Raw genomic sequence first — 27,510 nt, forward strand, 5'->3', positions numbered from 1 at the left:
TCCGAGAGGTTCATGAAAATTTTGGAAACGTAAGGAAAGTAACATGAACATTAGAAAATTGTGAGAACATTTTAAGGGAAGTTCTTTGTTTTTTATCGGCAGTTTACAGAACTTTAAAAAAATTAGAAAAATCGGGAAGATCAAAGAACTTTAATGCTGATGTTCATTAATTAAAAAAAGTATGCGCTAAAGATGTTCAAGGGGCTTTTAAAGTAGATAAGAGATTTTCCGATAGTTTCAAAATAATCAGGGAAGATCCGAGTACTTCAAGGATGATCAGAGAACCTCAAAACATCCCCATTAACATTAGGAAAATTGCAAGAACTTTCAAGGAGATCCGAAGAATTATGGGATATTCCGAACTGCAATTCAGGAATGTTCCGAAAACTTCAGGAACATTGTGGGATTTTCATGGATGTTTTATGAATATCAGGAAAATTGCTGGATCAATAGAGCATATGAGTAACTACAGGGAATATTGTGCTAACATCCCCAAGAAATCTAAATCTTCCAAATATTTTCCCATCTTCTTCTTGAGGTATCAATTCTGTTCCGTAAGCCCTCTGGCGTCTGACTTTTTCCAGAAGTTTCTTCCAATCTACTTAACGAAGTTTCTCCCAGTGTCTCCTGGAAGTTTCTTCCGTCTTCTCCAAGAAGTTCAATTAAAGTTCAACCGGATGCATCTATCGAGTTCTCCCAAAAGTTTATTTTGTCTTCCTATGAAAGTTTCTTCATAAGTCACTCTCCGTAGGTTTTTTCCGACTTGTTGGAAGGTTTTTCCAAGCTTCTCCTTACTTTTCCAGGAAATTGGTCCTCCGGGATTGGATTCCAATTTCCAAACTTTTCGGACTTCTAATTTTTTTCCGAAAGTTACTAATATATGTTTGCCAGAAGGTTCTCAATATTTGTCTTGCAAGATTCCGGATGTTTTTTTGAAAATTTTTTAGAACTTCCTTCAAACTTTCTCCACAGATCTTCTTTATTCTTCCTCTGGAAGTTTAGTCGGTACCATTAAGAGACTTATTCAAATATTTCCCAGAGATTTCTTCCGACTTACATAAAAAGTACATCTCTTGATTTTAGTCCAAAAGATATTGAAAAAATTAAAATTAATTAAATCAGTGAATACCGATAAATACCGATTTTTTAATCATTTTATACCGATAACCATGGAAACAATCTGGCAACGCTGTTCTCTGCATCAAGATGACCTCATCCGCAATTTCTTCGTTCAGCGTCAGTCTGCATATAGTCGCTTCCGCTCGCTGAAGTTCTCCTCGTGTCAGCAACTCCAAAACATTGGATGCTTCTCTGCGTCGTTTTCTTTGTAGCTGATCGATGAAACGATGGACGTAAGCGACGGTCCGCTGCCATCGTTCCCACTTTGAGAATCGCCTGAAGTTCACGAACTGTTCGATGAATGTGCACCGGTCACAGCTCCTCAGCCGTCTCTGTTGGAAGAGGTTGCTGTTGTGGCCACATGTCTGGAGGATTCTGCAAGAAATCAGGTCCGTGGAACCAACGGTGATCGTTGTCGAGCCGTAATCTATCCTTCCATTTAGTGGTGTCATCAGCAACATTCCACCGTGATGGGACATGTCGCCATTCACTCGTTGTCGTAGTATCGAATATGCTACAAATTGTCGGTATTTACCGTATCAGCGTTGCCAGATATACCGATTTACAAATTTGATACCGATACACAGATATAGAATATTTCTCAGAATACCGATTTTTGAGCTACAATTAAATCGGTATTTTTTATTAATAATCAAAATGATTACTGTATGCTTGATACTCTTTCGACTAATGCTTCCATTTCCTCGCCGTTTTTGTTTACCAAGGAGTCGAGAAACAGCTGATGGCTCATCCGAGTAATTTCTGGAAATTGGGAAATACTTTTATTCAGTGGAAAAATAGGTCCATAAAAACGTTGATTTTTGAACTTCCTGAAATTTATTTAATCTTCCCTTCGAAGTTTCCACCAACTTTCCCTAGGAATTTCCGTCCACCTTACCTTGTAAATTATTTTCTGATTCCTTTCGGAAAGCTATTTCGACTTCCCTTGGAAGCTTCTTCGGGCTTCTCTCGAAAGGTTATTCCGTCTCCTCCCGTCAGTTTTTTCAACTTCTCCGGAACTTCAGTAATTCTGCCAGAGTTTTATTGAGATATCTTTAGGGAATCATTAGTACATATAAATTCAATGAAATTTCTGAACCTTTTTTTATTATAGTCACTTTAACGCTCTTGGGTCATATTCTGAACCTTTAAATAAGGAACATTGTGAAATTTTCAGGGATGTTTTATGAATATCAGGAAAATTGCTGGATCAATAGAGCATGTGAAGACCTTCAGAGAATATTGTGCTAACATCTGCCAGAAATCTATTTCTTCCAGAAATTTCCCCATCTTCTCCTTGAAGTATATTTCGACTGTTCCGTAAGTCTTCTGGCGTCCGACTTTTTCCAGAATTTTCATACAATCTACCTTAGGAAGATTCTCCCAGTGTCTCCTGGATGTTTCTTCTGTCTTCTCCTTACCTTACCTTACCAATCAGGCTAAGGCCTTGTTGTCCTCTGCTGTCCGAAGAAGTCGTCTCCACTCTACTCGATCCATGGCCACAGTTCGCCAGCCTCGTAGTCTGCGAAGGGTCTGCAGGTCACCTTCTAGTTTGTCATATATTAACCTATCGCAGCCCGGGAAGCCAAGCGGCAGTTCCATGTTCCGAGTTTCCAATCGTAGTTTGTCTTGGAAGATCCCCATCTGATGTTTTTTAGACAGTTTTTAGAACTTCCTTCAAACTTCGTCCACAAGATTTCGTTTATTCTTCCTCTGGAAGCTCTGTTGGTACCATTAAGAGATTAATTCAAGTATTTCCCAGAAGCTTCTTTCGACTTACATAGAAAGTACACCTTACGATTTTATTCCAAAAAATAAAATAAAATTAATTAAAATAGTGAATACCGATTAATATCGATTTTTTAATCATTTGATACCGATAATCATGAAAACAATCTGGCAACGCTGCTTGGTATTTACGTTGGTCCGACTGCAACCAAGCCAGAACGGTGCTTGAATCGCTCCAAACGGTCCGCCGCTTGATACGCAATGAATGGTTCTCCTCAACTGACTTTGCTTATGTGGCACCGAGAAGAGCAGCCTGCAGTTCTATTCGAGGGACAGAGAGTGTTCATTGAAAAATGAACATGACTCATTTCGAGAGGTTCTTCGTCACTAGTTTGTGTATGAAGTTTCATGACATTTCGTCCATTGATTTTCAAGCTACAGTCAGTAGAGCTGCTTTCGCGTTCGCATAAAGACTGGGAAAACAGGAATACCGCATCTTGATCAAACATTATTTTTTGATGGGAAAAACTTCCGAACAATCATTGCAATGGTTGCCGAAATGTTATCCTACATCTGCACCTTTGAGAATAACAGTTTATTGGTGGTTTTGTATTAAAAATTGGTCGTACAACCAAACCAAAAGGGGCTACGAATACGGGAATCGTAAAGCAAGTGCATCGAATCGTTTTAAGTGATCGTAAATTGAAGTTGCGTGAGTTAGCTGAGGCCGTGGGCATCTTCAAGGGACGAGCAGGATGCATTTTGCTCGATATTTTTGAGGCGCGACACCCCGTTTGCTGCCTGTCGACCAAACACAGCAGCGCGTTGATGATTAAACGGCTGGCTTGACGTTTTTGTAACGTAATCGAGCAGACGTTTTTCAACGTTTTGGGACTATGAATGAAACGTGGGTCCATTACCATACGCCAGAGTTCAATAGGCAATCCGCAGAGTGGCTGGAAAGCTACGAAAGCCGACCAAAGCTGCCAAAAGACCAACGTTCGGCCGGAAAGGTTAGGGCCTCCGTTTTTTGGATGCGCATGGAATAATCTTCGTCGATTACCTGCAGAAGGTACGAACAGTCTCAGGAGAGAAACAGTAACTGTTACTCAAAATAAAGAAAAAACGGCCCCATATGGCGATGAAAAAAGTTCTGAATCATCACGATAACGCATCATCACACTCGTCCTTGAGTCTTTTTTTTTATCTTTCTTTATTAAAGAGGCTAACTCGTCCTTGAAAGCGATGGCCAAATTGAACAATTACAATTCGAATTGTTTGGAATAAGTATAACAAAAAAATCGAAAATATATTGAAAAAAATCGTTAAAATATCTTACATTATGGGCAAATGAATGTCGCCATAAGAGCTTATTTCATCGCCAAACAAAAATTCTAGTTCATCGAAAATAAAACTGTGTTGCTTTAAAATATAACGTTTCGCACGAACGAGTTTTTTTAAAAACCGTTGTAATGGATCCTTTGACCAGCCGTAGTTTGTTTCCAACAACACGAAGTTCATGTGATCCGAAGTGTTTTCCACAGATTTTCTGATTTCCTACCGGTGTAATCTCTTGTCCAAAAATATTTTAATTGCGGTCAGACACTTCTGTTATTCTGTCTTATCAGAAGGAACAAACTTTCCACTGACGTCGTAACGTTGCTATGACGGTTCAAACAAACGCATACACCATTAGCGCAGCTTAAACTTGCAATATTTGCCTGACTTATCAACATTGACATATGATCGAACCAACGGGTCAAAAAATCGGCTTCAAGCAAAGTGTTCTTGGATGACTTTCGTGCCACCAACTTGAAACTAAAATGGCTTATAGTTTTGGGTTATCCATAATATTGGATTTCTTACGAATGCGAAAACCAACATACTAACAAGGTTCGAATCGTTTCAGTCTCATAGCAAGATCGTTGAAGCATTGGAATGCTTCTGAGCCAACTAGATCAAAGATGCAAAGTAAAGACTCTGTTCAATAAGCCATCGTCCCAGTAAAATTATTTAAAGCTATGTGAAAAAAATCAAACTTTAAGATGATGTAGGAAAGGTGCACCACTGGGAGTACCTACCCTCCCAAGTAACAATTTTGGTTTTATGGGGGTTCTGTAGACCATAATTTGGACTTGTAGAATATATATTATACCTCGATAAAACCTGCAATGTTACTTGGGCCCACTCTTCTTCTTTGAAATTTTGACAACAGTAGGTTCTTATTTCCACTCTTCCCTACCAAACTTGCGAGTTGACAACGTTAAATACACTATTTCAAAGCTATGCATACTGAATGCAAGTTTGTTAAAAATGAAGCACTCAATCAAATGAAAGCGGTCGGCAAACAAACATAACAGATCGGTCTTGGTGTCTCTAAAGAAGAACTGCCAACGGAATCATTTGACTACCTAACTGTCACGTTCTTCAAACCAGAATGAGCTTTCTGACCGGTAACATCACGGTTGCCTCTAAACAGCGGTCTGCCAACATACATTGAATACGAATATGCTTTCACTGCATTCTTGCTACCTTTCTTCCGGGTTGGAATTTTCAATTTTTCATCTTTGCTTGTCTTTTCCTTCCTTATTTCCAGGCGCATCATTCACTGCGGGCTGCTGGCAGTACCGGATATGCGAATGCTCTCGGTTCACATCATTCTGCACATGGTGTGAGTAAGAGTGTAAGGTGTTTTCCGTACATGTTTCCCGAGCTTCGATCATTTACCATGGCTTCGTTCCACGAAAAACGCCACCTAAAACACGTGGACCAACAAACCGTGACATAACTTTCCATCATCATCATCATCATCACCATCATCATCAGCATGGTTGTGAAATCTGACCCTAATGCCTTCATCAAACTGGGCCTCACTGGGCGGTTCCATTAGTGTCGTTAACTTTTGCGTAGCCATTAAATTGAAAACCAATCCTCCTTTTGCTCATGATTTTCATTTTATTTTCTGCAGAGATTTAGACGGAAATCAGATCCAGGAGATCCACGAGAGAGCCATTCAAATCAAGACTGATGAATTGTGAGTATTATTAGTTATTGCTATTTACCGAGATTAATATTATTATTTGGTAGAGCGACATCAGTGAAACCTTTTGTCAAAGCACCCAATTACTGAAAATTAATATGAGTTTGGTGAAACATTCGGTGGAGTTCGTTAGCGTTAGTTTTGGTGGAATATTCCGGAGCTACTGGTGATTATTTTACTTATCTCCATTTTCGCATGAAATAACGAACCTCATTGTACTGGCGAGACCGGGTTGATTGTTTTGAGCTGTGACATTTGATGTACTCTTGCGTTGGGAGTTTTCTGATTTCTAACAAAACAAGGTCAGTAGTTTTTATCATGGATGCTTTTTAAATCCCAATCATTTCAAAATGCCCTGTAATTTACCAAAAAAGCTTTCTTTCACTCACTAAGGCTAGCGAGGAATTCCATACCGGTAGAAATAAGCTGATTTAATCGGTTCAATATTTCTTAAAAAATACCGCAATTTTTAGTTTATTATTTATAACAGCCTCCCACCAAACAGTTTATTTGAAAGCAAAGCATATGAAAACAATTCTCAGGAAGTCGGTTGAAAAAGCAACCAGATGAGTGAAAAGGCACTTTCTTCTGCCGCACTTCAGGATAGTGGCTAAGAGACGGAAGCTCCTTTGCTGTCAGATTATCTCTGTTTGCAGTTTATCTAACTTGGCTGCATACACCGACGTGCTTTTTCTTCAAGTGTGTAGGATGCCTGGAAATCTAGGTGTGGCTAAAAATATAACCGTAACAAGTTATCATATGTAGGCGAATGCTTACTCTTGGTTGAGCTTTTCAGTTCTGATGTGAGATAAATTTCATCTTAATCAATTTCGGTTTTTATTTGTGCTGTATGTAGAAGGATTCAATCATCAACACATCAATAATATATCATATCTACACCCAACGGGGTATTCCATTACAAATTCTATTACAAATTTGCATAATAAGTATGCAGAATTTACAATTATTCGCAACATTATTATGAAATGTGGTCGCTGGAAGTTTTTTTTAAATAATGTGACTCAACTGGCAGCCACAGCCTTTAATAGCTGACGCCAAATGCTATTTTTTCTCTGAATTAACAATAGCTTGTTTGAATAACAAAGATTCCCAAAGGAATAAAAAACCAGCCGAAACATTCCTCTCGTGCACGGATCCCGGATTCACACGATACCTAATCACCAACAAACCAAAATTAAAGACATCCCAACTAATAATTTTCGCAATGTAAACGCTTTACTCATTTCATTGATACTGCCTCAAGCTGTATTAAAATGTTATACGATATGAGGAAACCTTTACTCAACCTCTATACAAGCAAATCTGGCAAACTTAGTCAGCTACTTATGACTATGGGACAAGCTCTTATTGCATATCTATTTACGCTTCTATTGTGTTGTGTGAACTTGAAAGATGCTTACTCAACCTTTACCCGATTATCAAATAATCTCTACACAGCTTTCTCTTGACGGCAGGTTAAATATTGTTCACACTTTTTTGTTGTTGGAGGAATTTATCATGTTTATTTTACTGCGAGTAAAATTAATCGAAATCAATTATAAGCAACACCACTAAATTATTTACACTGTACCGTGGAACCTGGAATCGATCTCGAGACGACCGCATGGAAGAACCTTCGCTACGCCAACACTTTGAACTGACGTAAACAAATTTACAAGCCCTTCTTCAACAAGGTCGAGTTGAGTAGAGGCTTTATAATAGTGCACATGAGTCACTTTTCTCGACTAGTTAATTCAGATTTGTAAAGAAGCAGAGTAAAAGCTGTAAAACTGCACAAGTCTAAAAACAAACCTCTTTGACTGAAAAATAGCGTCCAAACCCAAGTAACATTTTACGTTTTGTGAAATACTACAAGGCTACTATAAAACAATATTCAAGACATCTTTGCCTTTATTACATCCACCAAAACCTCATTAAGACTAGAATCTGTCTAGTTGCCCGAGCAAAGTCGGTTAACAAAATGAAAGCAAATAGATATTAAAGTTTGCAGTTTCTATCATAATGAAAACTCATTTTGATTTCAATTTTCGTGACATAAGTCTGATATCATATTGTGATTTCATTATGCAGTCAAAACTTTTTAAATGAAAGCAACTTAACTTGAAGTTCTGCTCTTAACGTCTTGTTTAAAATTTAATTTAAGTTCATCTGTTGTTGAACTAATGATTCTTGTTTATTTGTTTTGTTTAACACATTTTAGGTCACATTTTAGGTGAACTACCACCCCCTCCAAATAAGACAATTCAGTAGTACGCGAATTTAATCGATTAGTGTTACCCCTTTATTTCGGGGCTTGGTAAAAACAGAACACTTGAGTCGTGCTTTTTGTGTAGTGTTGTGAACGCCGCCTTTTTTGTCGTTGGCGGTGGTTTCCTGGTAAGGCAACATAAACGAATCTGTGGTGAGTCCGAACTGAGCGTTTCTTTTCAGGGAGCTGGGCTGGGGTCGTCGTAATGGCGGTGAACCCGGGTTTTCCTCCGCCGGGAGGAGGCGGTCTGGACCCTGGAGAATACGATCAAAATGCATCAATTTTGCCGTATTTTATGGACCCCGAAGGGAACCATGGGGAAGTGCGCATCTTGCGTTTGCAAGGCGTGATGCAAGAAGACAACACCCGTCGTAGCCTTCCAAGCCACCCGGTTATGATCCGAAAATCGGTTCAAAAGCACTTGAATGCGAAGATAGAGGGAGGTTTTCCGGAAGCCCGTGGAGCTACCTACGCGCTTAAGGTGCGGAGTGGCGAGCATTACAAGAAACTACAGCAACTCAAAATACTACTGGACGGTTCAGCCGTTGAAGTGATTCCGCACCCTTCGTTGAACTTCACGAGGTTCGTGGTCAGCTGTCAAGATGCCATCAAAGAGACAGAACAAGACCTTGTTGCTGACCTCAGCGATCAAGGCGTAAAAGAAGTGCGACGTATCACACGACGGGACGGATCAGGTCGGGTCAACACGGCGACCCTCATCGTGACCTGTCACGGCACGTGTGCACCTGAATACATAGACATAGGGTACACGCGGTGTCGAAATCGTCCGTACTATCCGTCGCCCATGCAGTGCTTCAACTGCTGGGCGTTCGGCCATACCAAGCTCCGGTGTAGAGTTGCAAAAGCAATTTGTGGGAATTACTCGGGTGATCATCCGATCGCCAATGACCGTCCCTGTCCCCAGAAATCTTTCTGCAGTAGCTGCAAAGCAGACAACCACGGTCTGTCTAATCACTCCTGCCCGAGTTATAAACGGGAGAATGAAATTCAACGCATCAAGGTGGACAGAGGTCTTTCGTATCCAGACGCAAGGAGGCAACTCCTTTGCCAATGTCACAAACGCAAGCACGCAAAACGCCCTCCTCGAAATGAGTCGGAAAATCGATGAGTTGGCGAACACGGTCAAAGAAAAGGACACTATTATCGCCCAGCTGCAAGCCGCACTCCAGTTGAATGGTTCTGGAAACACTGTCGCTGCCGCCGCAGTTAGCGCTGCCTCAGTCAATCCGTCTTTGAACGCGATTGAGGCGATGATGAAGAGACAAGAGGCCTCGATGGCGCTATGAACAAGCGGACTGGGATAGCTATGGTGAAGCCTTTCAGTCCTTGTTACTACAGCGTAATCCGAACAGCATTGAAGACTTTTCAAAAGTGGTATACGAAGCAGCAACAGCAACCATCCCAAAGACCAGCAGCGTTCCGGGGCGAAAAGCGCTACGCTGGTGGAATGAAGATACGAGGAAAGCCGTTAAAGCCCGGCGTAAAGCACTTCGCCGTGTAAAGCGCCTTCCTATCGGACATCCCGATCGCGAGGACGCTCTCCGTCACTACCATGAGTAGCACAATCAATGCCGGCAAGAAATCCGTGTCGCCAAACGAACCAGCTGGATGGACTTTCTGGAAGGAATGAATTCGTCACAGTCTTCGGCCGACTTATGGAGGCAAGTCAACGCCCTCAGTGGGAAACGGCGCATGACACCGCTCCACGTACAGATTAACGGTGAAGCTGTTTCTGACCCTGCAATTGTAGCGGACGAACTCGGCTCGTACTTTGCCGATCTCGCAGCCATCGAGAAGTACGAAGACGAATTCAAGCGGAAAGCTAAGCCTTCGACGTCATCCATTGCAAGTTTTTCTGTTTCTTCTGACGCTGGAAACTCGGACATCAACCAAGCATTCTCCTGGCAGGAATTGCAGCATGCCCTCCGCTGCAGCAACGGAAAGTCGACGAAATCGGGTACCCTCTACTCAAGAGGTTACCAACGCCAGGCCAGCTACGGATGCTGGAGCTTTTCAACAAGCTCTGGCTCACCAACTCGTATCCAGCGTCGTGGAAAGAGAGTTTAGTCATCCCCATCCCAAAAGCCAATGAAACAACCCATGAAGCTAGCAAGTTCCGGCCAATAGCCTTGACATGCTGTATGGCCAAGGTCCTGGAGCGAATGGTCAACAGGAGGCTAAAGCATTTCCTTGAAGCCGAAAACCTTCTAGACCATCGACAGCACGCCTTCCGTCAAGGGTACGGAACGTCAACTTATTTTGCAACATTAGGGGAGGTCCTCAAGAGTGCCAACGATAGCGGTCTCCACGCCGAGATCGTCTCGTTGAATATATCGAAGGCCTTCAACAGGACGTGGACGCCCCTCGTCTTAGAGCAGCTTGTCAACTGGGGGCTGTGTCCACTTCATCAAAAAGTTCCTGACCGATCGCTCTTTCAGAGTCGCAGTGGGCAACACGAGGTCCCAGCTTTTTAGAGAAGAGACGGGCGTCCCTCAAGGTTCAGTTATCGCCGTTACCCTCTTCCTTGTGGCCATGAACGGAGTTTTCGGAGGACTGCCGAAAAATGTTTACATTTTCATGTATGCAGACGATGTACTTATCGTAACTACCGGCCCAACAGCAGCACGCAACAGGATCAAGGCCCAGGCAGCAGTCTCCGCTGTAGCCAGGTGGGCCAGCGCGGTAGGTTTCCAGCTTTCGGCCACGAAAAGCGTCAGGTGCCACGTGTGTCCATCCTGGCACCGTGTCAGCGGGCCACCTATTAAAGTTCAAAGCCATCCAATACCACTGAAGAAGACGGTCCGTATTCTGGGGGTACTTGTTGACCGGTCCCTCAACTTCGAGCAGCACTTTAAGGCAATCAAGAACAACTGCCGCAGCAGGATCAACTTGATCCGCACTATCTTTCGCCCCCACCGGTCTAACAATCGTGACACTCGTTTCCGGGTTGCAAGAGCCGTCATCGATAGTCGCCTACTGTACGGTCTTGAGATGACGTGCATCGCCACCGAAAAGCTCGTGCAGATACTAGCACCAACTTTTAACACCTACGTTCGGATTGTCTCCGGTCTTCTTCCGTCAACGCCCACCGATGCCGCATGCATCGAAGTGGGTATTCTGCCCTTCCGCCATCGTATAACCGCAGCAATTGCAACGAAAGCCGCTGCCTTTATCGCAATGACCTCCGGAAATGACAGGATCTTTCTCCTCGATGAGGGGCACAGGCTCCTCCGCATGACTGCCAATTCGGAGCTCCCCCAGTGGCCAAGGTCCACTGGTACGGAGACAAAAGTTGGCGCATACCTCCACCAAAAATCGATAGTCGGATAAAAAGCAGGTTCAAGGCTGGAGATAACTCTGCAGCGCTGAAGAGAACAATAGCCGAACTGCTAGGCTCGGACTATCCAACCCATGCCCACATATACACAGACGGATCGCTTTCCCGAGCCGGGGTCGGAATTGGAGTAGCCGGAATTTCAGCACCGATGAGTAGCAGCCTACCACCACAATGCTCGGTTTTCTCCGCCGAAGCTGCGGCCATCTTTGTTGCCATTACAACACCCTCGGACCGGCCCATACTGGTGCTATCCGATTCGTACAGCGTGATACAAGCCCTTACATCGGAGACCATAACTCACCCTCGATACAGGGTATTGTGGAGGCCACACCTCCCAACACGGTGTTTTCCTGGATCCCTGGGCACTGCGGTATCCCAGGCAACAGCGAAGCCGACAGCCTGGCAGGGTCTGGACCAGCTGGCCCCCGTTACACCGACGAAGTGCCACTACAGGACATAAAGCGATGGATAGTCAGCAAAATGTGGGAAGCCTGGGAAGCAGAGTGGTGCCAATCCCAATCCCTCTTCATCCGACGAATCAAAGGAACGACAAGCAAGTGGACGGATATGTCGAAACTACGGGACCAGAAGGTGGTTTCTCGTCTTAGGACAGGCCATACAAGGATCTCACATAGTTTTGGTGGGACGCAGTTCCACAGAATGTGCTACGTTTGCGGAACCACTGCATCGGTGGAACACATCCTATGCCTGTGTCCGCAACACCAACATCTACGGGAGCAGTACGCACTTCCCAACAGCATTAGGGACATACTGGGCGACGAACCTTCCACTTTATCGACAGTTATTTATTTCCTCAAGGACGCTGGGTTATACAACAGCATTTAGGTCCTTTTAACTTTGTTTTGGCTGACGGTACATCTCTACCGGACGGGGGATCACCCCTCCTACTATGGAGCTCCGATCTCTTTCAAAACCCTACCTAACTTTGATGTACCAGATTGTTTTTTTTTCTTCTCGTTGCCTGTATTGTTAGTCTTTTTACTGGAATCTGTTTTAATTGCTTCTATTTGAGTACATGTGAATTGTAAGCCAACTCCGTAGGCTGATTGTGAAAAAGCTATTTTGCATTCATTAAATCGCTTACAAATGCAAAACGTTTTAATTTGGCTTTAATGAAGATAATTTTCAGACTAAACTGTATTTATCTAAGGCCATTTTACTTGATCCTATTTCGTTTAGTTTTATGACGGCATTAATGGTGCCTGGAAAAAGTTAAACGTCAAAATTTGTTTATATGTCGATTCTTTTGTTGCACGATCATTGCACCGAGCTTCTACTTGGATCAACAACTTGCGTGGCATCCTCGATAAGGGCGAATATCATCCATTTACAACAGTTAATCAGGAAGTGTATCTGCATAACTTGGAACAGATGGAAGCTCAATCGTTCCCAATAAGTTTCCCTTCTCCCGGATGATGCGATGTGCGTTAATATGCGCTTGATTGGATTTTTGGAACAGTTTACCCTTTCGCCGAATGAAACCGCTGCTATGGTTCGGAAGGCAGGCAGTTTCCAGCTGACTGACAGCTTCTGAAGTTACCTGTCGGCAGTTTTCCGCAGTCCCAGTTTGGTACTGATGCATGTTATTCCCAACGCAACGCAATTTCTGGAGAGGTTGGTCTGTGTTTATTCAGATCGCCAAACGCGCAAACGCCATTGACAATATGTTGGGTATTTCCATCAATTTTGAGGCTTCTAATTTGATGGCTTTCAGTGCTTCGTGAGCCGCATTCACTTACTCTTCTCAGTCGGCTGTTCTGTCATTGTTGATCGGTTCAGTCAGAGCTGCTGGGCCTCCCATGAAGTTCTGGAATTGGATACCCTTTCCCTTCCGTCGACAGCATCGCTAGAATTATTCCTCCTACTATCGCTTGTATTGTTATTCGACCAACGACGCCGGTGGTGTAGTGGTAAGCGTGATTACCTCTCACCCCAGCAGGCCTGGGTTCAATCCCAGTCGGCACCGCCGGGATGTTCTGAGGCATAACATCTCTGATCACGCCTTCCTTCGGATGGGATGGGAAGTAAAGCCGTTGGTCTCCGGTTCATGAGTTGATGGGTCGATAGGTAGGGTCCAGGTGTGGGAGCTGCCTTCCTGGCACGTCGGTAGCATTGGTGCTCAGCACGGAAAACAAGATCGACGGAAAAAACAAACCAAAGGGAAAAAAATTGATATTCGACTATCCTTTGGCATTTCCTTGTGATTCTTCGTTTAAAAGCTTCAATCGATTTATTTATTCTCTGTCTCTAGGCGGATCCATATTTTTAATTAGTTTTGTTTGATTTGTAAACAGTAGGGTGTTTTGTGATACACTTTATTGACACAAAAGAGCAGCAATATATGCTTTTTGCTCCCGTTTGGAACCGAACGGGTTTAGGTGTGGAGCATTTTGTCGTGGCATCAATAAAAAAAATACCGAGCAGGTTTATGACTGACTAACTAAACAGTTTTAAACAGGGATAGAGTGCTTCATTAAATTCATTTTTAAACCCAGACCCGTTTTGACTTTATCGTCAGACTTTATAAGGTTTTTAAAACAGCAAAATGCTGAACTACTGACCATGAATGTGTTGCACTTTTAAATGCTGTATTTAAACTAAAAAGATTTCTTATTGTCATTATAAAACAACAATAAATCAGTTTGAAGGCCAAAAGGCTGCTAAATTGTTACTTGGGAAGTACCGATAACACAGTTTATTCGCTGAATACAGGTTGCTTAGTCGTTGAAAAGGCACTTTCGCTGATTATGTTATTCAGCAAGAGTAATTGGTTGTGTAGAGGCCATCGAATAAGTAATATATTCGCTTTATTAGCATGACATTTATTGGGTGACGATTGCTTGATTGATCAGAATTCATGGCTGACAAATGGAATAATGGTTGTGAAAAAGTTGAGTAAACGCTCTCGAAAACTATTTTGCTAGCTTCTACTTGTAGCTCTAGGTATCTGCAGCTTTATTTCAGCTACTTTACAGCACAACGCTGGAAAAGTTGGCTTATAAAACTGAAAATGTTAGTTGGGATCTTCAGCCATTTTTAATATCCGTCTATCCGTGAACAAAAGCCTAGCTCATCGCACCAACTACACGCTCATGCCGAATAACAAAACGAAATGTGAAACCAGCACACAAAGCACCATTGTAGCTGCAATTCAAGAACAAAGCGTTTGCAAAAAATAATTTAAACAGTTTAAATTTTCGTGCCCGGGATATGGAACTAATAAAATCCGATCACAAAAGTCGATATGAGAAAAATACCCTGCAATATGAGTATTTCATTTTCTAAACTGGTACGAAGAGTAGATGCTAGAATTGATGTCCGCCTCCATTTTGGAATCCAATATATATCCGGCCAAATATTTTAGATAAACAATATTGAGCATTTCCGCAAACCGGTTGGACATGAGTGTTTCCGATTTGAATGAAACATTGCTCACATGTTCGCTGCTATCAATTGGTTGCATTTTTCATTTACAAGTGATCTTTTTCTACGGGGTATTAAAAATGATTATATTTTTTTCAAAAAATCATAGCATAGTTATCATAGTTGAATTATCTTGAAGAAAAAAATTCATTGAAATAAAAAAACTAAGTAAATGATTGTAAAAAAAAAATTGGTGGGGTTGTGTACAAGCCACGGCCGCATGGTTAACGTAGACTACGTTAAGCTGTGTAGTGTAATTCTCGTGTATTTTGTTCTAGATATTGATTTAAAATACAGTAGAAGTAACCTATGATCTCGATCCTATGTACATATTTTGGATTTCTTATTAGTAAAACTTGGTTAAATTCAGGACCTCACAAAAATGCGAATACATATTCTATTACAATTTGGTTCCTAAATTATAATCAGATATGAGTAAGGCTTTCTTCAGTTGATTCATTGAAGCATCCAACAATGACCATCATGATGTCTGATTTTCCCTATCACTTCAAGATTTCTAGGACACAAATCTTGGACGGTTGTGACATCACTCATGAAATTGAAACTACTTGTGTACTGGACTGCAACAAACGTGAAGTTCCAGCTTCTTTGTTATAAGTTTTGTGAGAGCTGATATCTGTACTGTTGAAATTTTTCTATGGTAATGAGATTGATCCTCAGCGATTCAACTTCAAAACGCTCAAAAAAAATGCACACACAAAAACGGAGTGCACAATTTTGCATCAATGTTATGCAACATTTCATAGTTGATCGAGATGATATCAATTAGCCATGAATAAGTTCTCGGTACATCTTTTATCTACCGATTGAACAAATAAAAAAAAAAATACGATGGCTGTGTTCCATTTGGAAAATTTTCACTTAGATTTGACACTTCGAAAATAAATTAAGATGTTCGAAAATCCCTCTGTTGTAGATCGGCCGATTTTCGAGAAAGCGTCTGTCAAATTGATTCCTTGTCTGTCAGAAATAAATGTGCTGGAATAGCAGGTTTATTTGAAAAATTTCCATCTGTCAAATTTAAGTAAATTTCACCAAATGGAACACAGCCTTAATAACTTGAGCACAGAATCGTTTCTTGTTGTGTTTGTCATATTAGATGCTAGATAAAAACTTCTTTTATCGATATGTATGCTGAAAATACTTGGGCCGAGTGGATTCAAGGAGAAAGTCGACGAAGAGAATCTTGTCAGTGTTACTTAGGACCTAATGCAATGTTCAGCTTGAATTGTTTCGCTTAGCTGCACGCTATTTCGAGGCTACTCAGTGACTGGGTGGATCGCACTCATTTTTGCATGCTGTATGGAGTTGTCAAAAAATGAGTAAACTGGTTTTGCTCCTATGAGTGGAATCTACCCAGATTCTGGGTAAAAGGATCTGATATCAATTTAATATTATGGCGAACTTTGAAGTTGTGAGCAGGCGATTTTTGCGCAGTGAGTCTAAAATTTGTTTTTAGATGTGAAGCAGTGAAAATGAATAGCTACTCAATATCCAGGATTGTGAAAGCTATATCCAGCTCGATCACCAGCAAGTTGATCAGGAATACAACTCTATCAAATAGGTTGGTATCAATACAGAATTATCATTTTCATAATATTTTAATATTCTTCCTGGACGAAATAATTTACATATATCTACAGCATTCATGGGGGACATGCATTCGTTTCTATCGAAATGGGTAAGGGTTACTCAGTTGACAAATGTCATCATCTGTGTAACCGTTACCCAGTTTGCTCCATAAGCCCGTTTACTCAAATTTGAATAAAAGTATGTTTACTCATTTTTGGGTAACTTCCCTTTTGGCTGGACTGAGTGATTTTTGACTCTAAAACTGAGTAGCTTAAAAAAAGCGTAGGTAGTAATGTAAATAGAAAATTCATTAAGAAAATCGAACACTACAAGTAGGCCCTTTTGAACGCTCACTGTCGAATTTCAGAACCTAGCACTAAAAAAAAACTTTTTTTTTTTAATTGAATTGATCTTTATTTCTTTTATTTGTTTGGTTTACATGTATGGATTTTCAAGTGACACAGATGCGTCTTTTCAACTTTAGTTATTTTGAAATTTTAATTATTATTTACTGTTCGTAGTTCTATCAGGCCTGTTAAAGTATGACCACCTTGGTGGGATTGGTTTGTTTTGAATTGGAAAAAAGAGGCTACTTAAAACTATTATTTACAGCTACAACTAATCTACAACTACTATATACACCTAACCTACTATATACAAATTGCTTATCAAAGCATGTTCTGATGTATTGCATTTCTACACAAATTTGTTCCTAAATAGTTTCGTTAATTTGAAAATCTACTTTCGGAATGTTAGCCTCTTGATGCAGATCGGAAATGCGGGTATCGAAAGGACGATCTAGGATCATCCTCAATACCCTGTTCTGTGCTACCTGTATCTTGTTCCTGTGCGTTTGAAGATAGTAGAAGATCGCAGGCGCAATGATTTGTTTGTAGACAGCCAGTTTGTTCACCCTAGAGAGACGAGATCTGCGGCAAATTAGCGGATACAAGCACCTAACAAGATTGGAACACTTAACTACTGCCCTATCTACGTGCGAGCGGAAAAGGAGCTTCTCGTCAAACAACATACCAAGATATGTCGCTTCGGTGGACCACTCAACCCTTGTGCCATCCATTATTACAGTACAAGAGGGAGCCGGTTTTAGTTTGGGAGATTGTCGATGGAGGAACATTATTGATTGGGTTTTGGAGGCATTGATTTTGATTTTCCACGAGTTGGCATAATCAGCAAAGGCGTCAAGGCATCGTTGAAGTTTGTTTGTTATTTCACGAGGCCTCCTTCCCTTGACGGTTACAGCGGTATCATCTGCGAACAGGAAGAATACGCAACCGTTGCCCAAGAGAGGAATGTCGGAAGTGTAGATGCTGTATAGCAAAGGGTCCAACAGACTTCCTTGAGGAACACCTGCTGGGATGGAGCCTTGTTACTCCGAATCTTTTTCATCACCCGAACTAGCTGGTGATTTGTGGAATGCCCCTTCCTAAACCCAAACTGTTCAGGTAGGAGAATGTTGTTCTCCTCGACAAACTTGAGTAAACGATTGAGAATTAGTTTCTCAAACAATTTGCTCAGCGCTGAAAGGAGGCTGATTGGTCTGTAGCTGGAAGGTAGTGATGGATCCTTACCGGGTTTGCGGATTGGTATGATTTTTGCTACCTTCCAGATACTTGGAAAGTAGTGCAGTTCCAAGCATCTATTGAAGATAGCAGTCAAAAGCGAGTACACTTTTGTGCTCAGCTTCTTCAATACCAAGCCCGGGAGCCTTCATGTTCTTGGTGTTTTTCAGCGCTGAGCAAATCTGCTCCACTGTAATATTTTCTGTCGAAGGGACGACACAAGGGGAGGCATCCAAGTTTTGTACACATTGTGAAACCTGATTTTCAAGCGGACTTTGGATGATGGAGCCAAGCAGATGCGACGAAGCAATGTGGTTGCCAATCGCATTTGCTTTCTCCTGCGGGGTGATTTTGAGCCGATCGTCATCATTTTCGACTCTAAGAGGTGGAACGGGTTTGGGATGAGTTTTTAGCACCTTGGCTACCTTCCAGAATGGACGGGAGCGGTCATCCAGATTCTGGACAACACGCCCGAAACTTTTATTTCGGAGTGAGTCCATTCTGGAAGCAATCTGCCTGTTCAGATCGGCCATTTCATGTTTTTTGCTCAGATCTCCAGTCCTCTGAAACTGGCGTCTACGCACATTTCTCAAACGAATCAGTAACTAGGTGTGGGAATCAATGTCAACAAACTTACCCCTCACCGGAACTTGTCGAACACAATGGATATGGCCTGGTGGAGTCCTTCGAGAGCCCGGTCGATGTCCTCTACGGTGTCAAGCGGCGGATTTTCGTTAATGTTCCGGTCAACTACACGTCCAAACTGAACCCAGTTTACGTGGTGGTAGTCTTTTCGTAGGATTGGAGCAGGAGCTATGTTGATGCCGACCTCAGCCACCACCGGTTGGTGATCAGAGCATAAGTCATTGATTGCCACTGGCTTGGATAGCCCGAAGTTCGTCAGGAAGAAGTCCAGCGTGGAAGGGTTTCCCGCCGGAGAGATCAATGTCGGTTCATCCGAAAATTGCACCGTATACAGTCCATGCTGCGAGTGGTCGAAGAGCAGACGTCCATTCTGATTCCGCTGATAGTTCCGCCATGCTTCGTGGCGGGCATTTAGATCGCCCCCAATGACGAATCGTGAGCTCGTGCGAGTGATAGCGGTGAGGTCGTTCTTGAACTTCATCCTTAGTCCGTTGCTGGCAGCACACTGACGAGGGCAGTAAACGGCGATGAACCGGACGTTTCCGGTTGGTGATTCCACCTCCACACTAAGGGCCTCGATGAACTTGATTCCTTTCTTGATGATGATCGCAACAACCCCCCCCCCCCCCTGGAGTCGATACGATCCAGCCGGATAATGTTGTGATCAGGCAACCAAAAGCTGTCACTGAATTTAAGATGGGTCTCTGTTAGGAGGCCCACGTCGATACTATGCTTGCGGAGGAAGTCAGCAAGCTCGAGTATTTTTGCCCTTACAGAGCATGCCTTCCATGTGACGATCGTTAACGGTTTAGACACCATACTGAATAATAAACTTACCGAGCACTTGGATCTGTTCGGGCTTGTTGCGGCACTGGCGAAGAGCGCTGGTCATGTCGACGAAAATCTTCATCAGCTCATCCGCAGAGAAGAGATCAAGATTGGCGTTTTGCGCTGGTGATTGTCTCCAGAATCCAGGGGGGATGGCGAGCTTTGTCCAGCAGAAGCACCAGACGTTTCTTGACGAGGGCCGGATTGCACCCGCGGATTTACATGACTGTGTTGCGTAGCAGGAAGAGGTGGGAAATCCTCCACTCTGAATGCCGGTGTATTGTCCTTCTTTCGTCCTGGTTGATTTTTTTGTGGACGCCTGCTTTCGGATCCGCTTGAAATCTTCGCGTTTGGGGCACTGTTTGTCGGACCCTTGATGAGCGCCATCACAGTTGGCGCATTTGGCCGTTTCCGACTCGTCGACAACACACTCGGAGGAGACATGGTTTTGGGCGCATTTGCCACAGCGCGGCTTGACGAAGCAGTTTCGGGTGCCGTGTCCAAAATTCAAGCAACGCTGACACTGGGTGACGTCATGATGGCCGCCACGGTATGGTTCCCATCGGACAATGATGGAATTGATGGAGCGGATGGCCTTTAACGCATTGAGCGTCACAGTTCGCTTCCGGAAATGCACCAGGAAAAGGCAATCCGGATATTTCTTCACGTTCTCGTCCCTCCTTGTCATCCGGAAGACGGCAGTTGGGGCCAGCTTGTAGCGGTTCTTGATTTCCGCTTCGATCCACTTCGGGTCAAAGTTCGGTAGACCCCTGATGACGACCTTGAATGGTTTCTCGCCGGGAATGTCGTGGGTGAAAAATTCCACCTTGGAAGTCCTCAGGTGGGCAACGACCAAGACTCTGCCCAACTTGAATTCGGCTTTAACGCCCAGCGACGCCAGATCTGCGATGAGATCGTTAAGATGGGCATTTTTAACTACCAACGGAGGTAGCTTTACTTTTGCCGTGCTTGTGTCGGCAACGTCACCGAAATCTCCGACATCACTACCTTTTGTCGCAGTAGCATCGTCGCGAGAAATCGTGCAATCGGACTGGCTCCGATTCTTTTTCCTCTTCTTGCTGCGCTTTCCTTTTGCAGCTGGCTGGGTATGCCCATCGATGGGAAGAACAGCAAACCTGTTCGATGTGGGCACACCGGAGCTTCCTTCACCGGCGTCCTGGTCCTTCACCGGGCTTCGCGAGCGATGCTTCCTCATTTCGGGGCACACACACACGCACGACAAACCACGAAAGAAAGAGCGCGAACACTAACTCAAAAAAATACTTTCCGAACAACTCACGAGAGCGAGCTCTAACCGAACTAAACTGCTTGACGTTCAAGCAGAGAATGAGACGAAAAAAAAAACAAAAAAAAAACTTGGCGGTACCTTTATTTATGCTAAGAGATAAGCATTGCAAGTCCCTCCTACTTGAAGAATTATGCAATCGAACGGGGTTGTATAAACCGTGCATAGTTTTCATAGCTAATCTATAAGCATAAATAGAGGTACCGTCTGACAATTTCTGTGCTTGGTACAGAAACTGTAATCTGCTTAGGAAAATCCTTTTTATCACCACAGAAACACCCCGTTCCTGTTTTCTTATGCAAAATAATGAATGTGCGTTCACAATACGTACGAAATCTTAAAAAAAAAACATAAGATTTTTTTTTATTTAATCTATTAAAGATGTACCGATAATTAAATGGAGGGATTTCAAGCTAAAATGTTCTGATCGCGAAATATTGACTATCAATATCGAAATTTCGCATAAATCATATATGATAAACGTCCAACCCGTTTTGTGTGGTGTGCTGCTGATTTTCAGTGTTGCTCAATGACTAGGGAACTTTCATAAATAACGTTGTAGTTGAGGGAGGAGAGGGGTTTCAGAAGTTGGAATCGGCCATGTATTAGGTGTATTGCAAAACACGCTCCGAGGGGGAAGGGGCTTTAATTGGTAAAAAATATACGTAATTTATGGAAGGCCATCATTTTACTTCCAAGGCTGTGTCGCAATGGGAGAGTTAAATTTAACTCGTGGTTAAAAGTGACCAATGAGTTATCGAATAACTCTGCTATACGAGCGTGGTTATTTCGGACCGACTAGAAGCTAAACTTTGGTAACCGTGGCTGAGTTCTATTTGAAAACTGATCAATTTCCGGCATTTTCGAACATTGCAAATAACTTTCGAAATGTCACGTTTAACCGCGAGTCAAATTAAACTTGGCAATTGGTACACAGCCCAAGAAGTATTTCTCGATTACTTTTTCGAAGGGACGTAGCAGTTTTTGATAGTCGATTTGGCGTAACTGGTAGCTCACCCACGCATGCTAACACTACCATCAGATAGAGGAAATTTTCCCCTACATGATAAAGTGGTGTTAGTATGTGGGGCCACCTTCATACTGCTGCTGCTGCTACCTGGTTACCCGCCGTCCGAAGCGAAAATGAGTTGAGGTACATTAGCAGCGCTGTTTTATAACTTTTCAGATTCAAGCAGCACGATGTGCAACCAAATTGTACGTGATTGTGAGGACTGGGTTTGGGGAGAACGTTTATTTCATGTAAACAGTGATAAAATTATCACTTTTTATTTGTCCATTTTGAAAACAGTTTTCTATGAAAAATTGACAAATTATTGTAACAGCTTACAAGAGTTATTTCTTATCGATTGGTGAATTTGGATTTTAATTTCATCTATAAATGACAAACTTATAACCGTTCAAAACCTTACACCTTTTCGTGACGGTCGCAATTTTAGATTTTCGATTTACCCTCAGTACCTTCCCGTAAGACGTAGTCCACGTCAAAAAACGTAAAACGTTGATTATCTCAAACACACCGGCCGCCCCCGGTGGGTTATTATGCTAGAAGGGAGGTTCACTTGACTAGCCCATTGGTCCTAGGCAACTCCCGAAGAGAGTACCAGAGCTGAGCCAAAAAGTTGACTATGTTTCTTCGGGACCTTCGGGTTTTAGAGTTACGTCTATGGTTATAGTATGTTAATAGCTTATTCTGCTATCAACGTATAATTTGCTATTATCATGGTTATTATTAAACCTGAATTCAACAGCTAATTTTGATCTGATAGTAGAATAAGCTATTTCATTAAATTAGTTGATTTAAGGCGGGACCCTGTTGAGATATCTAAAAAAATGTAGATTTTGTTAACTTTTTAGAACATTAGAATACATGCAATCCCTTCGGCTTTTCATTATATTATTAAGCAACCATTCAGTTCTATTTTCGAAAATTATCAGCTCAAAATATTATTGTTGATTATCGATGAAAAGTGCGTAAAAAATAAAAAAAAGTTGGAATATCCAAAAAATACCATGTTAGGTTAAAGATAATTCAGTGTTACATTGTTGGCAGAAGAATATGCAAAATTGATTGAATAGTTTCCGAGATCCATGTCTCATAAGGTAAAAAATTTGGATTCGAGAATAACGCGTTTAAAGAATTGAGTCGCGTGAAAAGTAACCTTCTTGGGAATGATTTTTTTATATATATATTTTTTTTTATTCAATATAGGGGAAATGGAGTTAATTTGGGCCTATATGCGTCTAGTTTGGGCCCATGCATTAATTCAGCAATTCGCTAAATTTTCAATAGCGACCACAAATATCCATTAGTACCGTCCCAATGACGCGTTTATCTAGATAAAATTGATAAATAGCAGATGTTTAGCGATGGGCCCAATTTTGGATCCAAAGGTCAACATTAGAGCCATTTCCCCTTTTAGCTTGATACACTTATTCGAGCGATTTTCCAACTTCATGATCCCGTCCGAAAAGTAATTTTCCAGAAGGTCTGCAAAATATTCCTCCGCGGCGTCGATGATTTCCTCACGGGAGTTGATTTTTTTATTGATGAGCCATTTGGATTGGAAGCCGTAAGTTATTGATTTTAGCCGTGGTCGCGAAACAATTTTTTTTTCGCTTCATGTTTGGCCGTTTTGCAGCGATTTCGGCCATCAATCGGTCCAATAATGCACAGTAATACCATAAAGGCAACTCTAAGACCAGAAGATCCTGAAGAAACGTACTCAACTTTTTGGCTCAGCTCTGGTACTCTCTTTGGTTCCAAGTTAATCGATGCACCCCTCGAGACATAGGAAAATCCACGAAACCCTCATTTTATCTGTCAAACTTTCATAGCGAATCAAAACAAACATAGTGTAGTACTAGGATTTAGACTAGAATGGAGTCCGTTAATCGATTTGCTTGGGACCAATAGGCTAGTCAAGTAATGAGGCAATTTAAATCTGTTTGTTTTCACCTGTTGATACTACTCTCTATCACCTACCTATAATGTTTTCTATCACTGATAGAAAGAGTTTTGATAGGGATAGGGATAGGTGAGATAATGATAATTGCTAATCTGCACGCCGTGTAAACTAAAATTGCCCAATCGTCATTCAGCATATATCGAATGGAAGAAAACAAAATGGAACCAGTCTTGTAAGCGGTCACGGTAGTCGACACATTTTCTGTGATAATCAACTGCCTTTTCCTCCGAAACTTGCAAAACAAGCTATCATAGTACAGTCCGAAACTAAAATGTCATATGACAGGCTCTGTCAAACGACACTATCACCGAAGACCGTCACGAATGCATATGTGTTAGTTTTTCTCATAATAAGAGCTGCTGATTTTGTGCTTGTGTGGATTTTGAAAATAGTAAGCAATGATGTCCTAGTAATAACATATCTGATCAGAAATGGTTTAATTTACAAAAATTTTAGGAATTACAACGAAATCACTCATGTCATATCAGGCATAAAATTTGATAACGGCACAAAAGCATTTGTAAACAAACTTTCTAAGACCCTTTACACGCGAACCAAAGTAGTCCCACGCAAACCAACAACACCTTTCCGTAAGTGGTATTGGTTTGCGTGGGCGTACTAAAAATTTCATATCAATTGGTGATGTCAAAATACTAGATATATATTTTTTGAAAAGTTCAATAATAACGCTTTGTGAATATTTCCAACATAAGAGTCGATTGTTTCTACCGATGTTATTGATGATACAGTTACTAAAGATTCCTGACTTGAAACATACATGTTGATATCTTGTTTATCGTAGTTTGATAACTCGTCGCTACTTGATAGTTCGGTACGTTTAGAAAGCTGTATACGACAAGAATAAAAAAAAATAATTTACTGTTAAGTTGGTTCTGTTCTGCAAAACCCAAATCAACCAATTTCTGTATATTAGTATCCGTGAAATTTCGGCAATTTTTCGAGCAACTTTTTTTAAACACGTTTATGCACTTATAATGAAAAGTATTAATTTTAACTACCACTTCATCTTCTGAATTACTGAACTGAGTTATCTTCAATATTGCCGAAGACACCAAACCAATCGGACAAACAGTTTTCGAGTAAAAATTTTCTGAATATAAGCTTGATATTTTTCTATATGGTCTTTTCAAAAATAAGGCTGGATTCAAATTGGCGATATGAAGATGCAAAATGGCATAGTCGGTCATAAGGAACGTTTCTGCAAATTTTCAACCAAATCAAAAAAAAAATATAAAAATTAACCGATATGCGAATTTGTAGGGAATTGCAGTCCACGGTATTTGTATAAAATGAAAATAATCTTTTTGCATATGCTATTCAAAATCATCGCCACCCCATATGAAAATGAATATTGCATTGACAACAACACAGCCACCGGTGCCGGTGTTGTAGTGGTAAGCGTGACTGCTTTCTAACACCCCAATGTGTCTGGGTTCAATCCCAGCCGAGGTCGGTGGGCTTTTACTGAGGCATACAAATCTCTGGTCACGTCTTCCTTCGGAAGGGAAGTAAATCCGTTGGTTCCGGCCCATGTGTGTTGTGAATGGGTACGATATCCTACGCAGGTGTGGAAGCTGCCTTCCTGCACATTCGATTGCCGTCAATGGATGGCAATCGATGTCCGTCGGTGATTGGCACTAGATTGCGGAATAGAGACCGTTGTTAAATAAAGAAAAGTAGAACAACACAGCCAAAAATGAATATCATCGATCCACGAGTGAACAAAACTAAATGTTTGCTTCGATACTCAGTGGTTGCCTTGATCAAAAGCATGATGGCACGTCAAAAGTCAAATTCATGCAGGTATTTAGTTGAATTATCTTTCAAGGATGCCTTTAGTTTTTAGTTAATTTTAGTATAAGAGAAATGATTTTTACTAACACTGATATGGAAGCAAAATGATATCAAATATAACACCAATTTCTTATTATGTTATTGGTAAGTTATGTGCAATAACAAATTAAAAAGGCTGTCCCACATCTAATTGCATCACAGAAAAAAACGCTGTTAAAAATTACCTACTTAACCGATCCTTTTCAATCTTTCATACTTCGTCAGGATCTGGGTGTATAGTTGCCGGGCCTGTGACTTTCCCACCGTATTTTGCCGTTCGTCACGCTCTTTGTACGTATGCGGGACTGCATACGTACAAAGAGCGTCCTTGGCTGTCTGAACGAAAGACTTGAACAGATTCAACTTTTTGGCCACATCCCTGACCGAAGCATTGGGATTCCGCTTAAACGCTTTCACGACACGCTTGTGATCCTGATCACTAATAGAACATCCATTCTGGCCAAATTTCTCCTTCCGTTCAATGCTCAGAGTTTCGTATTAACGTTTAATCACACGACTCACCGTTGACTGTACGATTGCGAGTTGTTTTCCGATGTCCCGATGAGAGAGTTGAGGATTTTCCAGGTACTTGCGCAAAATTAATCCGCGACGTTGCTTTTCGGGTGACGCCATTTTTTCCAACTTTCGAAAAACTGACAGCGATAAAAATTCAGTGTAAACAGTACACGCTAAACTACTTTTACCCAAATTTTCAAGAGAAAATACCCAGTTGGTAATTTTCTTCTGCCTTTTTCCGTGATGCAATTTGATGTGGGACACTCTTTAAGCTTAATTTGCTATCAAAACATAGTTTCCAATGGTTTTGATATTTTGGTATCAATAATTCAAAGGCTTATTTTGTATGATTGAAGAAGTAGCTATTAATATGTCACTAAATTGATTATTTTAAATAATTTACCAATAGCTTGATGACAATGTGATATTTATTTCATATTATTTTTGATATTCTTTAGATATGGCATCAACTGACTTATATTTTCCTCAGTTATGGCCCCATACATTTTATGATATTATTTTTGATATTTTACTTCTTATATCAGTCAAACTAATAGCAATTTTTGATGTTCTGTTCCCGAATTTTTGGATTTGGTAGTCTCATCTACTCGGGTTGAGTGCCGGTGTCTTGAGCCTTAAAGAACTCTATCCATGTCAAACTACGCAAATAAGGGTTATTTTTGTCAACATAATTGCGTCATGAAAGGAAATGAATAATTTTGTCCGGTGTGTGCTTCCATCAAAGAAGAATTGGATTATTTATTTCTGTCACTACAGCACATCACGAATCTCTGTCATACAATTTTAATCCAACCGGCTGGTTCTTTTTCTGTCTTTCTCAGAATTCTAGATAATAACGCACTCACACAGATCCATGGCGCAGCATTTTTTGGTTCACAGGTGGCCAAACTGTAAGTATTAGATCCCGATTCACCCCTTCCCTCTCTGTCTATTCACTTATTGACAATGAATCAATATCGGTCTCATGTTCTATTTCCTATTTCTATTTCCGTCACGTGCTGCCACCCTCTTTCGCGGCCCCGCCGAGCAGAAGTCTGAAGCTCAACTTCAAACTGATACACATCGACCCGTCCGCTTTCGTCGGAATGCGAAACATCAGAGAGCTGTAAGTGTCATCCGCAAATGATGGGAAATAATTAATGACAAAGAAAAAAGGTTTCGGTTTCCCGGTTCTTCCACGAAGCTTTTGCTGTTTATCAACCTACAAATGTTTGCGGTTTTT

The 27,510-nt window shown here is 41.5% G+C and overlaps 1 protein-coding gene across 1 annotated transcript in view; it reads left to right on the plus strand.

The window, feature by feature from the left end:
• LOC135698746 (lutropin-choriogonadotropic hormone receptor-like) overlaps positions 1 to 27,510 on the plus strand; it is a 129,799-nt gene that overhangs the window by 49,115 nt on the left and 53,174 nt on the right. The window contains exons 3-6 of the mRNA XM_065218870.1: positions 5,444 to 5,518; positions 5,816 to 5,881; positions 27,110 to 27,178; positions 27,319 to 27,393. Coding sequence (XP_065074942.1) covers positions 5,444 to 5,518; positions 5,816 to 5,881; positions 27,110 to 27,178; positions 27,319 to 27,393 — 285 coding nt within the window. The remainder of the gene's footprint in view (positions 1 to 5,443; positions 5,519 to 5,815; positions 5,882 to 27,109; positions 27,179 to 27,318; positions 27,394 to 27,510) is intronic.

This window comes from Ochlerotatus camptorhynchus, unplaced genomic scaffold, assembly GCF_037179485.1.
Source record: "Ochlerotatus camptorhynchus isolate MF236.1 unplaced genomic scaffold, CSIRO-AGI_Acam_v1.1 ptg000094l, whole genome shotgun sequence".
Lineage (NCBI taxonomy): Eukaryota > Metazoa > Arthropoda > Insecta > Diptera > Culicidae > Ochlerotatus > Ochlerotatus camptorhynchus.